At 49.3% G+C, this 15440-nt stretch overlaps 2 protein-coding genes across 2 annotated transcripts in view; one reads left to right on the top strand and one right to left on the bottom strand.

Annotated features, from left to right (window-relative positions):
* Positions 1-15440, top strand: part of slc38a4 (solute carrier family 38 member 4) — an 87771-nt gene that overhangs the window by 25475 nt on the left and 46856 nt on the right. The window lies entirely within an intron of this gene.
* On the bottom strand, positions 5880-11604 carry LOC130109086 (clumping factor A-like). The gene is made up of 3 exons (XM_056275817.1): positions 11512-11604; positions 7578-9258; positions 5880-7489 (listed from the first exon to the last, which is right to left on the bottom strand). The coding sequence occupies exons 1-3, from the start codon at positions 11602-11604 to the stop codon at positions 5880-5882; spliced, it is 3384 nt and encodes a 1127-aa protein (XP_056131792.1).

Genomic DNA, 15440 nt, shown 5'->3' with positions numbered 1-15440 from the left:
AGTTTTTAGCATGACTATTATTGTTTTTAGTTTTTAGCATGACTATTATCATTGTTTTTGTTTTTTGTTTTTAGTTTTTAGCATGACTATTATCATTGTTTTTAGTTTTTAGCATGACTATTATCATTGTTTTTAGTTTTTAGCATGACTATTATCATTGTTTTTAGTTTTTAGCATGACTGTTATCATTGTTTTTAGTTTTTAGCATGACTATTATCATTGTTTTTGTTGTTTTTAGTTTTTAGCATGACTTTTATCATTGTTTTGGTTTTTTTAGTTTTTAGCATGACTATTATCATTGGTTTTGTTTTTTGTTGTTTTTAGTTTTTAGCATGACTTATCATTGTTTTTAGTTTTTAGCATGACTATTATCATTGTTTTTAGTTTTTAGCATGACTTATCATTATTTTGTTTTTAGTTTTTAGCATGAATATTATCATTGGTTTTGGTTTTTGTTGTTTTTTTGTTTTTAGAATGACTATTGTCATTGTTTTTGTCTTTTGTTGTTTTTTGTTTTTAGCATGACTTATCATTGGTTTTGTTTTTAGTTTTTAGCATGACTGTTATCATTGTTTTTGTTTTTTGTTGTTTTTAGTTTTTAGCATGACTATCATCATTGTTTTTGTTTTTTGTTGTTTTTTGTTTTTAGCATGACTATTATCATTGTTTTTGTTGTTTTTTGTTTTTAGCATGACTGTTATCATTGTTTTTGTTTTTTGTTGTTTTTAGTTTTTGGCATGACTATTGTCTTTGTTTTTTTTTAGTTTTTAGCATGACTATTGTCTTTGTTTTTGTTTTTTTAGTTTTTAGCATGACTATTGTCTTTGTTTTTGTTTTTTTAGTTTTTAGCATTACTATAATCTTTGTTTTTATTCTTTTTTGTTTTTAGCATGACTATTGTTTTTATTTTTTGTTCCCTTTTTTGTTTTTAGCATGATTATTATTTTTGGTTTTGGGGGCTTTTTTGTTGTTGTTTTTTAACATAACTTATCGTTGTTTTTGGGGGGGTTGTTTTTTCTTAGTTTTTAGCGTGGCCATTATAATTTTTGTTTTTTGGGGTTTCTTTTTTTGTTTTAGTTTTTAGCGTGACTATTATCATTTTTGTTGCTGGTTCTTTATTTTGTTTTTGGGGGGGTTCTGTTTGTTTGTTTTTTTGTTCTTTTTTAGTTTTTAGCATGATTACTATCATTTTTGTTTTTTGGGGGATATTTTGTTGGTTTTTTTGTTTTTTAACCTGACTTATCGTTGTTTTTTGGGGGGGGTGTTTTTTTTTAGTTTTTAGCATTACTATTATAATTTTTGTGGTTTATTTGGGGGGTTTTGTTTTTTTAGCTTTTAGCACGACTATTATAATTTTTGTTGTTTTTTTTAGTTTTTAATATGACTATTATGATTGTTTTTGTTTTTTTAGTTTCAGACACAAATCAGAGTATTGTTGTGATATTGTTTAGATATTGTTGTGGTGTGGTTGTTACTCGTCGTTTCAACTCTTGTGAATTTAGTGACACAGTCTGTCTTTGGCCAATAAGTTTTTGTCTTTCTGTTTTTTTAATTGGAGTTTACAGATTTAAAGTGGGCGACTAACACCCAACAACCCCCCCCCCATGAAACTTTCTGATTTAACTGCGCCCCCCCCCCTTCCCGAGACCCCCCTCCCCCCACCCGGTCCAGTTTAGAATGTCACCATGTTAACTCAGGGAAGATCTTCTTAGTCTCAGGTGATTGGCTAAAAGACGCCAGGCTCTTATTCAGCACAACCCCAATACACACACACACACACACACACACACACACACACACACACACACACACACACACACACACACACACACACATTCCAGAAGGTAACTCCATTGAAGGAATTCCCCCTGATTCAGACCATGAGACAGCATACAACATCATAACACAACCACAAATCCAGCCCAGAAATTATCCCCCACTAACAGTGTTTGATAAGGATATTCCTGGCCATCGAACCCCCCCCCACATACACACACACACACACACACAACAGAATGTAACTCCATTGAAGGAATTCCCCCTGTAGCCATGATCTTGTTAAGCTGTGTGGTGTTGAGTTGCTGAATAGGTTGAGTTTTGTTGTGTTGTGTTGAGGTGTGTTGAGGTGTGCTGAGTTGTAATGATGTAATTGTGGTTGTGGTATGTTATTGATTTGTGTAGAACTGAAATTAGTTTTATCGTTGTCGACTTGTGCTTTGTCGTTGTGTTTTCATGATGCGTTGTATTGTGGAGAAACAGGAAGTTGTCATTGGCTGTGGCGGCGACAGTTTCCACCTGCGTGTTGTATCGGTGGCCATTATTCTGATGGATGATGTGTCACATCCAGAGCTCGGGTAACAATTCAAAGTTACTGTGTGTGTGCAGCGCTGCTCTGTTGGCTGCTGCGCAGAAAAGCCAGAATTGTTTGCACAGTTTGGATGTGTGTGTGAGGGTTGAGTGTGTGTTTGTGTGTGTGAGAGTTGAGTGGATGTGTGTGTGTGTGTGTGTGTGTGTGGGTTGAGTGGATGTGTGTGTGTGTGTGTGAGGGTTGAGTGGATGTGTGTGTGTGTGGGTTGAGTGTGTGTGTGTGTGTGAGTGTGGGTTGAGTCGATGGGTGTGTGTGTGTGGGGGGGGGGGGTTGAGTGGATGTGTGTGTGTTTGGGTTGAGTGGATGTGTGTGTGTGTGTGTGTGTGTGTTTGGGTCGAGTGGATAATTGTGTGTGTGTTTGGGTTGAGTGGATGTGTGTGTGTGTGTGTGTGTGTGTGTGTGTGTGTGTGTGTGTGTGTGTGTGTTTGGGTGGATGTGGATGTGTGTGTGTGTGTGTATGTGTGAGGAGGATGTGTGTGTGTTTGGGTTGAGTGGATGTGTGTGTGTTTGGGTTGAGTGGATGTGTGTGTCTGTGTGTGTGCGTGTGTGGGTTAGGTGGATGTTTTTAATCTCTTCAGATCTTGGGGGAGGGGGGGGGGGTCATTTCTACTCGTCCCAGGCTCGGCTGTTTGATACCGGACCCTGCGCACTTTTTCATTGATCGATTGATTGTAGTTTTTAATCCCTCTGCACCTCGAAAACGAGCGTGACGAGATGGTCCTGAATAGACCTGAATAGATCCGAATAGACCCGAATAGACCCGAATAGACCTGAATAGACCCGAATAGACCTGAATAAACCCGAATAGACCTGAATAGACTCTCTGGGGCTGTCGGCTCTGAGCTGTGCACCTCTTCTTCTGCTTTCACGCTTGTCCCTTCAGTTGATTGATCCTCTCAACTGGCAGTGCACACACAACAATGTGTGTGTGTGTGTGTGTGTGTGTGTGTGTGTGTGTGTGTGTGTTGGCTTGGCTTATAAAGAATTGCAAAGCTGAATGAGATAAAAACGCATCCTCAGGGCAAGCATGACCTTGAGCGTGGCGACATCCCAAATGCTGTCATTTGATTGGTCAGTCCAGACACGGCCTCCCCAGCCGTGGAGCGAGTGTGTGTGTGTGTGTGTGTGAGAGAGAGAGAGAGAGAGAGAGAGAGAGAGAGAGAGAGAGAGAGAGAGAGAGAGAGAGAGAGAGAGAGAGAGAGAGAGAGAGAGAGAGAGAGAGAGAGAGAGAGAGATGCCTGATCAGTGCACACACCGGTCATCGGCACGGCCATGTGGTTTGAAACTCGTAACGAGCCACGTGTGTTATTTCTTTACCTCCCATTTCTGTGTGGGCGTTCCGGCTGAATGGCCGCTTGGGATCACGTGACGTGTCACATGGTCTCCTCTCCAGGAAGTAGTTATTTTTACCAGCGCCGGTACCTGTTCTGGTGATTGTGGCGGTGTCTTGCTGGGCAAGGAATCGGCCACTACTCGCCCCATGGGTCGTGATCAGTTTCCATGGAAACAGACTGTGGCGGTGACACATTACCGGGACAGAGTTCAGTTCAGTTCAGCCGACTGAGGATTTGATTTGTTTTGTTTTGTTTTGTTTTGATTTGCTACATTGTGACTGATAAGAACATGAACACCTCAATGTAAACACAAGTCAGATGATAAAGTTTTATATTTGATGAGCAGTGTTAAGTTGCACACACCCATTACCTTCCATTTTTTGGGGTGGAGGTGATTCCCCCCCCCCCTCTTTTTCTCCCCAATTGTACCTGTCCGATGACCCCACTCTTCCGAGCCGTCCCGGTCTCTGCTCCACCCCCTCTGCTGATCCGGGGAGGGCTGCAGACTACCACATGCCTCCTCCCATACATGTGGAGTCACCAGCCGCTTCTTTTCACCTGACAGTGAGGAGTTTCACCAGGAGGACGTAGCGGGTGGGAGGATCACACTATTCCCCCAGCCCCCCCCCCCGAACAGGCACCCCAACGTACCGACCAGAGGAGGCGCTAGTGCAGCGACCGGGACACATACCCACATCCGGCTTCCCACCCGCAGACACGGCCAGTTGTGTCTGTGGGCACGCCCGACCGAGCCGGAGTCAACACAAGGATTCGAACTGGCGATCCCCATGCTGGCAGGAAACTGAATAGACCACCACACTACCCGGACGCCCCATTACCTTGCACTTTGAGCCCAAGTTCCCAACACATTTCTTACATGTAACACTTGGATAACAGCATCTATGTAGTGTTTGGTGATGTAAAAAATATTATCAGGGGCGTCCGGGTGGCGTAGCGGTCTATTCCGTTGCCTACCAAGATAGGGATCGCCAGTTCGAATCCCCGTGTTACCTCCGGCTTGGTCGGGCGTCCCTACAGACACAATTGGCCATGTCTGCGAGAGGGAAGCCGGATGTGGGTATGTGTCCTGCTCACTGCACTAGCGCCTCCTCTGGTCAGTTGGGGCGCCTGTTCGGGGGGGAGTGTGAATTGGGGGGAACAGCGTGATCCTCCCACGTGCTACGTCCCCCTGGCGTCCCCCTGTCAGGTGAAAAGAAGCAGCTGGTGACTCCACATGTATGGGAGGAGGCATGTGGTAGTCTGCAGCCCTCCCCGGGTCAGCAGAGGGGGCGGAGCAGAGACCGGGACGGCTCGGAAGAGTGGGGTAACGGGCCGGATACAACTGAGGGATTAAAAGGGAGAAAAGAAAAATATTATCACAATAATCGCAGGAGATTATATATATATATATATACTATATCATGATATGTACTTTCATACGCAAAAATACCATGTTTAAGTGTCCAGCTGAGGTTCTTCACATTGAAGTGTTTGGTATATAAAGTATAATGTTTGGTATGTAAATATAATGTTTGGTATTTAAAGTATAATTTTTGGTATGTAAAGTATAATGTCAAACCAAAACTATGTTTTCAAATTATAATCCCTCAAATGTGTCACACCTCGTTTTGTGAGACGTTAGAGGTGGTAGATTGTCATTATCATGAATTTAGACAACAAAGTTGCGCGTCACAATCAGGCCAAATTTCATCTCGATAAGTTCAAATACAATCAAGGATCATATTGATTCGCTGCCCAGCTGTCTCTACGTAACAATGTGTCAAATTATGTTTATCATGTCACGTCTTACACACGCTCCACAGTAACCATGACAACACGGAAGTCCCCATAAAACGATTCCAGCTAATCTCACAAACCAACGTTCTTCTTCTCCCTCTTCTTCTTCTCCGTCGTCGTCGTCGTCTTCTTCTTCTCCGGGGTTTGTTTGGAGCGTGTAGATAAGCAGGATGTGACATACAGATAATCTGTTGCCAATAATATGAAGTGGTCAACAAATCCACACTCGGTGGTACATCATACATTACACCAGGAAACCAGTGTGAGGCGTCATTTTAAACCAGTTTATCATTTTAAACCAGTTTATGAAGAGCTTAAATCCACTGTTGCAGTCAGGTCTGTCGCCGGGTCTGTCGCCAGGTCTGTCGCCGGGTCTGTCCTCAGGTCTGTCCTTCAGGTCTGTCGTCAGGTCTGTCGCCAGGTCTGTCGTCAGGTCTGTCGTCGGGTCTGTCACCAGGTCTGTCGTCGGGTCTGTCACCAGGTCTGTTGTCAGGTCTGTCGTCGGGTCTATCGTCAGGTTTGTCAGGTCTGTCGCCGGGTCTGTTGTCAGGTCTGTCGTCAGGTCTGTCGTCGGGTCTGTCACCAGGTCTGTTGTCAGGTCTGTCGTCGGGTCTGTCGTCAGGTTTGTCGCCGGGTCTGTTGTCAGGTCTGTTGTCAGGTCTGTTGTCAGGTCTGTCGTCAGGTCTGTCGTCGGGTCTGTCACCAGGTCTGTTGTCAGGTCTGTCGTCGGGTCTATCGTCAGGTTTGTCAGGTCTGTCGCCGGGTCTGTTGTCAGGTCTGTCGTCAGGTCTGTCGTCGGGTCTGTTGTCAGGTCTGTCGTCGGGTCTGTCGTCAGGTTTGTCAGGTCTGTCGCCGGGTCTGTTGTCAGGTCTGTTGTCAGGTCTGTCGTCAGGTCTGTCGTCGGGTCTGTCACCAGGTCTGTTGTCAGGTCTGTCGTCAGGTCTGTCGCCAGGTCTGTCGCCGGGTCTGTCCTCAGGTCTGTCCTTCAGGTCTGTCGTCAGGTCTGTCGCCAGGTCTGTCGTCAGGTCTGTCACCAGGTCTGTTGTCAGGTCTGTCGTCAGGTCTATCGTCAGGTTTGTCAGGTCTGTCGCCGGGTCTGTCGCCGGGTCTGTCGCCAGGTCTGTCGCCAAGTCTGTCATCAGGTTTGTCAGGTCTGTCGCCAGGTCTGTTGTCAGGTCTGTCGCCAGGTCTGTTGTCAGGTCTGTCGCCGGGTCTGTCGCCAGGTCTGTTGTCAGGTCTGTCGTCAGGTCTGTCGTCAGGTTTGTCAGGTCTGTCGCCAGGTCTGTCATCAGGTTTGTCAGGTCTGTCGCCAGGTCTGTTGTCAGGTCTGTCGTCAGGTCTGTCGTCAGGTTTGTCAGGTCTGTCGCCAGGTCTGTTGTCAGGTCTGTCGTCAGGTCTGTCGTCAGGTTTGTCAGGTCTGTCGTCAGGTCTGTCGCCAGGTCTGTTGTCAGGTCTGTCGTCAGGTCTGTCGTCAGGTTTGTCAGGTCTGTCGCCAGGTCTGTTGTCAGGTCTGTCGTCAGGTCTGTCGTCAGGTTTGTCAGGTCTGTCGCCAGGTCTGTCGCCGGGTCTGTCGTCAGGTCTGTCGCCAGGTCTGTCGCCAGGTCTGTCGTCAGGTCTGTCGCCGGGTCTGTCGCCAGCTCTGTCACCGGGTCTGTCGCCAGGTCTGTCGTCAGGTTTGTCAGGTCTGTCGCCAGGTCTGTTGTCAGGTCTGTCGTCAGGTCTGTCGTCAGGTTTGTCAGGTCTGTCGCCAGGTCTGTCGCCGGGTCTGTCGTCAGGTCTGTCGCCGGGTCTGTCGTCAGGTCTGTCGTCAGGTCTGTCGTCAGGTCTGTCGCCAGGTCTGTCGTCAGGTCTGTCGCCGGGTCTGTCGCCAGCTCTGTCACCGGGTCTGTCGCCAGGTCTGTCGTCAGGTTTGTCAGGTCTGTCGCCAGGTCTGTTGTCAGGTCTGTCGTCAGGTCTGTCGTCGGGTCTGTTGTCAGGTCTGTCGTCGGGTCTGTCGTCAGGTTTGTCAGGTCTGTCGCCGGGTCTGTTGTCAGGTCTGTTGTCAGGTCTGTCGTCAGGTCTGTCGTCGGGTCTGTCACCAGGTCTGTTGTCAGGTCTGTCGTCAGGTCTGTCGCCAGGTCTGTCGCCGGGTCTGTCCTCAGGTCTGTCCTTCAGGTCTGTCGTCAGGTCTGTCGCCAGGTCTGTCGTCAGGTCTGTCACCAGGTCTGTTGTCAGGTCTGTCGTCAGGTCTATCGTCAGGTTTGTCAGGTCTGTCGCCGGGTCTGTCGCCGGGTCTGTCGCCAGGTCTGTCGCCAAGTCTGTCATCAGGTTTGTCAGGTCTGTCGCCAGGTCTGTTGTCAGGTCTGTCGCCAGGTCTGTTGTCAGGTCTGTCGCCGGGTCTGTCGCCAGGTCTGTTGTCAGGTCTGTCGTCAGGTCTGTCGTCAGGTTTGTCAGGTCTGTCGCCAGGTCTGTCATCAGGTTTGTCAGGTCTGTCGCCAGGTCTGTTGTCAGGTCTGTCGTCAGGTCTGTCGTCAGGTTTGTCAGGTCTGTCGCCAGGTCTGTTGTCAGGTCTGTCGTCAGGTCTGTCGTCAGGTTTGTCAGGTCTGTCGCCAGGTCTGTTGTCAGGTCTGTCGTCAGGTTTGTCAGGTCTGTCGCCAGGTCTGTTGTCAGGTCTGTCGTCAGGTCTGTCGTCAGGTTTGTCAGGTCTGTCGCCAGGTCTGTCGCCGGGTCTGTCGTCAGGTCTGTCGCCGGGTCTGTCGCCAGGTCTGTCGTCAGGTCTGTCGCCGGGTCTGTCGCCAGCTCTGTCACCGGGTCTGTCGCCAGGTCTGTCGTCAGGTTTGTCAGGTCTGTCGCCAGGTCTGTTGTCAGGTCTGTCGTCAGGTCTGTCGTCAGGTTTGTCAGGTCTGTCGCCAGGTCTGTCGCCGGGTCTGTCGTCAGGTCTGTCGCCGGGTCTGTCGTCAGGTCTGTCGTCAGGTCTGTCGTCAGGTCTGTCGCCAGGTCTGTCGTCAGGTCTGTCGCCGGGTCTGTCGCCAGCTCTGTCACCGGGTCTGTCGCCAGGTCTGTCGTCAGGTTTGTCAGGTCTGTTGTCAGGTCTGTCGTCAGGTCTGTCGTCAGGTTTGTCAGGTCTGTCGCCAGGTCTGTCGCCGGGTCTGTCGTCAGGTCTGTCGTCAGGTCTGTCGTCAGGTCTGTCGTCAGGTTTGTCAGGTCTGTCGCCAGGTCTGTCGCCGGGTCTGTCGTCAGGTCTGTCGCCAGGTCTGTCGCCAGGTCTGTCGTCAGGTCTGTCGCCGGGTCTGTCGCCAGCTCTGTCACCGGGTCTGTCGCCAGGTCTGTCGTCAGGTTTGTCAGGTCTGTCGCCAGGTCTGTTGTCAGGTCTGTCGTCAGGTCTGTCGTCAGGTTTGTCAGGTCTGTCGCCAGGTCTGTCGCCGGGTCTGTCGTCAGGTCTGTCGCCAGGTCTGTCGCCGGGTCTGTCGTCAGGTCTGTCGCCAGGTCTGTCGTCAGGTCTGTCGTCAGGTCTGTCGCCGGGTCTGTCGCCAGCTCTGTCACCGGGTCTGTCGCCAGGTCTGTCGTCTTTTCCGCTGGGATTATTCGCTCCTCTGGTCTGGTGGAAATCCCGCTGAGCCGCCGCCGTTTGTCACTCCAGGTGAGACCCCGGGACAGGCTCGGTGTCCCGGGCTCATTCTGTTGTCCATCCTGATGTCTCTTCTCCTCCGACTGGCCGTTCCTCCCTTCACTCTTTTTCTTTTCCTCCCTCCTTCTCTCTGCTTCTGCCAGAGTTTTGCCCTGTTGTTGTTTTTAATTGGGGAGCTTTTTGTTTTGTCTTGTTTTGGTTTGACTTCACAGTCCCTCCCTTTCCCTCCGTCACCGAGTGTCTCGTGCTGTCCTTCCCCTGGTCTTCTTCACTTTCGTTCATTCTCCCAACTTTCCTCCCCCCCTCCCTTTTTGACAGTTTACCAGCTCTCTCTCTTTCTCTCTGTCTGTGTCCCCCTCTCTTTCTCCCTCCCTCTCTCTCTCTCGCTCTGTCTCTCTGTGTCCCTCTCTTTCTCTCTCCACCTCTCTCTCTCGCTCTGTCTCTCTGTCCCCCTCTCTTTCTCCCTCCCTCTCTCTCTCTCGCTCTGTCTCTCTGTCCCCCTCTCTTTCTCTCTCCACCTCTCTCTCTCGCTCTGTCTCTCTGTCCCCCTCTCTTTCTCTCTCCCTCGCTCTGTCTCTCTGTCCCCCTCTTTCCCTCTCCCTCTCTCTCTCGCTCTGTCTCTCTGTGTCCCTCTCTTTCTCTCTCCCCCTCTCTCTCTCGCTCTGTCTCTCTGTCCCCCTCTCTTTCTCTCTCCCCCTCTCTCTCTCGCTCTGTCTCTCTGTGTCCCTCTCTTTCTCTCTCCCCCTCTCTCTCTCGCTCTGTCTCTCTCTCCCCCTCTCTCTCTCGCTCTGTCTCTCTGTGTCCCTCTCTTTCTCTCTCCCCCTCTCTCTCTCGCTCTGTCTCTCTGTCCCCCTCTTTCTCTCTCCCCCTCTCTCTCTCGCTCTGTCTCTCTGTCCCCCTCTTTCTCTCTCCCCCTCTCTCTCTCTCTCTGTCCCCCTCTCTTTCTCTCTCCCTCGCTCTGTCTCTCTGTCCCCCTCTTTCTCTCTCCCCCTCTCTCTCGCTCTGTCTCTCTGTGTCCCTCTCTTTCTCTCTCCCCCTCTCTCTCTCGCTCTGTCTCTCTGTCCCCCTCTATCTCTCTCCCCCTCTCTCTCGCTCTGTCTCTCTGTCCCCCTCTCTCTCGCTCTGTCTCTCTGTCCCCCTCTCTTTCTCTCCCCCTCTCTCTCTCGCTCTGTCTCTCTGTCCCCCTCTATCTCTCTCCCCCTCTCTCTCGCTCTGTCTCTCTGTCCCCCTCTCTCTCGCTCTGTCTCTCTGTCCCCCTCTCTTTCTCTCTCCCCCTCTCTCTCGCTCTGTCTCTCTGTGTCCCTCTCCCTCTCTCGCTCTCTTTCACTTTATCTCTCTCTGTCTGTCTCTCACCCCCTCTCTGTCTCGCTCTCTCTCTGCCCCCCCTTGCTCACATTTACTCACACACATGCGTGTATGCATGTGAGCACACACACAATCTCCTCCCTCACACACGTGGACACTCTCTCTTTTATACACACACAAAATCTTTCTCTCCCCCCCTCTCTGTCTCTCCCCCCCTCTCTGTCTCTCCCCCTCTCTATCTGTCTCCCCCCCTCTCTGTCTCCCCCCCTCTCTGTCTCTCCCCCTCTCTCGCTCACATTTTCTCACACGCATGTGAGCACACACAAAATCTCCTCTCTCTCACACACGCATACACACTGTCACTTTTTACACACAAAATCATTCTCTTGCTCTCGCTCTCTCCCACTCTCTCTCTCCCCCTTGCTCTCTGTCTCTGTCTCTCGCTGTCTCTCTCCCTCTCTCTCGCTCAGTCTCTCACTCCCCCCCCATCTCTCTCACACACACATTTACTCACACACGACACACACACAATCTCCTCTCTCACACAGACGCATACACACTCTCACTTTTATACACACAAAATCATTCTCTCTCGCTCTCTGTCTCTCCCCCTTGCTCTCTCTGTCTCCCTGTCTCTCCCCCTTGCTCTGTCTCTCTCTCTCTCTCTCTGTCTCTCCCCCTTGCTCTCTCTCTGTCTCTCTGTCTCTCTCTCTGTCTCTCCCCCTTGCTCTCTCTCTGTCTCCCTGTCTCTCCCCCTTGCTCTGTCTCTCTGTCTCTCTCTGTCTCTCCCTGTCTCTCCCCCTTGCTCTCTCTCTGTCTCTCTGTCTCTCTCTCTGTCTCTCCCCCTTGCTCTCTCTCTGTCTCCCTGTCTCTCCCCCTTGCTCTGTCTCTCTGTCTCTCTCTGTCTCTCTCTGTCTCTCCCCCTTGCTCTCTCTCTGTCTCTCTCTGTCTCTCTCTGTCTCTCTCTGTCTCTCTCTCTGTCTCTCTGTCTCTGTCTCTCTCTGTCTCTCTCTGTCTCTCTCTGTCTCTCTGTCTCTCTCTCTGTCTCTCTGTCTCTCTCTGTCTCTCTGTCTCTCTCTCTGGGTGTGTTCTGTGTTTACCCTGGCGGGGTTGTGGGCGATTGAGCTCAGAGAAAGGGGCCTAACCTCATTGGTGGAGGCGGGCCCTCCCTCCTCTCCTTTAAAAGCCTTCATTCTCACCTGATTTACAAAAGCTCAGCTCCCGTCTCTCTCCCGTCTCCCTCTCTGTCTCTGTCTCTCTCCCTCCTCTGTCTCTCTCACATGCACTCTCTCTCTCTCTCGTACCTTCCTGCCAAACCAAAAGAGAAAGGCCTCTTCATAAAAGTCAGCCAGGACAGCCAGCCGCCCAGCCTCTGCAGAGCTGCGTGAGTGAGTATTCCTTCTCGGTGTGTTGCTCCGGGGTTGTTGTTTCAACAGTTTCACCCACAAAACAAGCTTGACAGACCCGGGTGTCTGCGGCGGCGCCGGTAAAGGGGGCCGCCTGCACCGCGGCACGCTGCCCTGTTAAAACCATTCTGCAAATCAGCTGTCTGATAACAACGAATGGCAACGATGCGCAAGATTTGTGGGGGATTTTTGTGTGTTTTCTTGGACGTCTGTCGACTTGTCGGTTCCGGTGTGAGCCCTGGTTTGTAATGTGGTTGCAGCGGCTTATGTTTGAGTCGCTCTTGCATGTTGAAAGAATTTTCCTCTGAAGTAACAGGCTGATGCAAGACCTTTTTTTTTGGGGGGGGGGGGGGTTGAAGATGATTTGTGTTGTTTGTGTCGAAGCGACACGCCGCCAACACGCGCCCAGACCGCAAGGGTTTGACCTGCAGGATGTAGATTGTGTGTGTAGATGTATAATTCACTGTGATAACTTGTTATTGCTGCACATAAAAGTGTGCATGTGCACTACTGACGGGACGCGCACGCCCGCAGCGCCCGGCGGCGTGGCTGTGGCGTTGACACCTTCGGCGGTGGCATAACCACGCTTGGCGGTATTGTAGAAACTGAAATGTCTCTGCAAGTGGTTTAGATTCACTTCTTCTTCTTGTTCTTCATAGCATGCCCAGCTTGTTTTGCATGGTGGCGTTTAGTTCTGGTTTTCATTCTGCGAGGCGAGCTGCTCCACATCACCACGTGACCCCCGAAGTGGCGTTTTTGTCGAATACCGGCGAGACGTGGTTGACAAAAGTCGTCCGTTGCCGAGAATACAGCCACAAATGACATTTCCAACACAGCACCTCAGTTGGTTTTATAAAACCGGCCGGTGGTATTGTTGCAGGAAGGTGTCAGGTGTCAGAGGACACACGAGAAGGGTGGGACAGATTTACTTAACAAAGTCAGTGGACGTACACATGGCACATGCGGAGCCGCCCGGCCGGCCGCTTGCTGTCTGTGTGCAGATGAAGGTGTGAAAGTGTGTTTGAAGGCGTCGGCTGTGCACCGTCTTGATGAAGAGTTGACTACCTGTCTCACTAACTACCTGTCTCATTGTGAAGAGTTGACTACCTGTCTCACTAACTACCTGTCTCATTATGAAGAGTTGACTACCTGTCTCACTAACTACCTGTCTCATTATGAAGCGTTGACTACCTGTCTCACTAACTACCTGTCTCATTATGAAGAGTTGACTACCTGTCTCACTAACTACCTGTCTCATTATGAAGGGTTGACTACCTGTCTCACTAACTACCTGTCTCATTATGAAGCATTGACTACCTGTCACTAACTACCTGTCTCATTATGAAGAGTTGACTACCTGTCTCATTATGAAGAGTTGACTACCTGTCTCACTAACTACCTGTCTCATTATGAAGAGTTGACTACCTGTCTCACTAACTACCTGTCTCATTGTGAAGGGTTGACTACCTGTCTCACTAACTACCTGTCTCATTATGAAGCATTGACTACCTGTCTCACTAACTACCTGTCTCATTATGAAGCATTGACTACCTGTCTCACTAACTACCTGTCTCATTGTGAAGGGTTGACTACCTGTCTCACTAACTACCTGTCTCATTATGAAGAGTTGACTACCTGTCTCATTATGAAGAGTTGACTACCTGTCTCACTAACTACCTGTCTCATTGTGAAGGGTTGACTACCTGTCTCACTAACTACCTGTCTCATTATGAAGAGTTGACTACCTGTCTCACTAACTACCTGTCTCATTATGAAGGGTTGACTACTTTTCTCATGAAGAGTTGACTACCTGTCTCACTAACTACCTGTCTCATTATGAAGGGTTGACTACCTGTCTCACTAACTACCTGTCTCATTATGAAGAGTTGACTACCTGTCTCACTAACTACCTGTCTCATTATGAGACGTTGACTACCTGTCTCACTAACTGCCTGTCTCATTATGAAGGGTTGACTACCTGTCTCACTAACTACCTGTCTCATTATGAAGAGTTGACTACCTGTCTCACTAACTACCTGTCTCATTATGAAGAGTTGACTACCTGTCTCACTAACTACCTGTCTCATTATGAAGGTTGACTGCCTGTCTCACTAACTATCTGTCTCATTATGAAGGGTTGACTACTTGTCTCAGGAAGAGTTGACTACCTGTCTCACTAACTACCTGTCTCATTATGAAGAGTTGACTACCTGTCTCACTAACTACCTGTCTCATTATGAAGAGTTGACTACCTGTCTCACTAACTACCTGTCTCATTATGAAGGGTTGACTGCCTGTCTCACTAACTATCTGTCTCATTATGAAGCGTTGACTACCTGTCTCATTATGAAGAGTTGACTACCTGTCTCATTAAACAAAAGTGAAGTTGGAGAACATTAAGCTGGTCGGACAAGTTAATCCTCTCGACAGTGGAAATGGGTATAACCCCCTCCCTCCCTGTCTCTCCATCGCTCATTCTGTCTGTCTCTCTCTCTCTCTCTCTCTCTCTGTCTCTCTCCCTTGCTCCGTCTCTCCCTCTCTCTTCCCATCTCTCCCTCTCTCTCTGTGTCTCTCTCGCTCTGTCTGTCTGTCTCTCCCTCCCTCCCTCTCTCTGTCTGTCTGTCCCTCTCTCTGTTTCTCTCTCTCTCTCACTGTCTCTCTCACTCTGTCTCTCCCTCTCTCTGTCCGTCTCTCTCTCTCGCCATCTGTCTGTCTCTCTCCATCTCTCTCTCACTCTCTCTCTGTCTCCCTCTATACGGTGGACTTGTCTCAAACGGGTGATTTAACAGTAATGCCGTCTTGTAAAACAGTCTGCTCTGAGATTAAATCACAAGGAAAACTCCACGTGTCAACAGCTGAAACAAACTGAATTATCCAAACTAAATTCGAACCCACTGCAGCTGGTGAACACAACAGCCTCGTCTCGCTCAAGTCACTGTCGGCACCCAACGATAAGGGACAAGACATCAACTTTGTGATGTTTATCCACGATATGTGTCGGAGTTGCAATATATGCAGCGTTAAACTTTCAGAGCTCCATTTGCAAAGAATTTATCACTCCAGAAATGACTGGGCTGATTTTTCATTGGGGGGGGGGGGATAAGTCAGTTGTTCAAGAAGTCCTTAAATCAGACTGAACTATATGATTTCAGATGAGCGAGGATATTTTTCTGCAAGTGTCGTCCTTGCAGAGGATTTCGTGTTCTGTTGAGTATGTATGCCTAACGTGGCTGGTGGACCTAGTATGCCTACGTAGGCCTCTGCATGGCTTACGTTGCACCCTTTGCCCCCTGACACCCACATATGTGTGTATTTCAGTGTCGATTCTGAAACGATATATTGTTTATTCCAAGCCATTATACGAGACTGAATTGGTACCGAGCCCTGTTTGGTGTCTTGCACAAGAAAGTACTTATATGTAGATGAGTGTGTCTTACATTTTACAGATCATATTAAAATGTTCCCTTCTGGCAACATGCATGGGACACATTTTTTTCCGTGTCCAAACTTGTACTTTAACTCTACCCATGTAACCGCTGTCGAATGGGTTTGGAGAGTTCAGCCTCGCTGCTGTTAGTTTAGGACCTGCGGGTGTCCCGGCAGGTCTCGGCCAGCCAGCCGGC

This window comes from Lampris incognitus, chromosome 3 (genome assembly GCF_029633865.1).
Source record: "Lampris incognitus isolate fLamInc1 chromosome 3, fLamInc1.hap2, whole genome shotgun sequence".
Classification (NCBI taxonomy): domain Eukaryota; kingdom Metazoa; phylum Chordata; class Actinopteri; order Lampriformes; family Lampridae; genus Lampris; species Lampris incognitus.
This window is presented reverse-complemented; position numbering and strand designations above follow the sequence as displayed.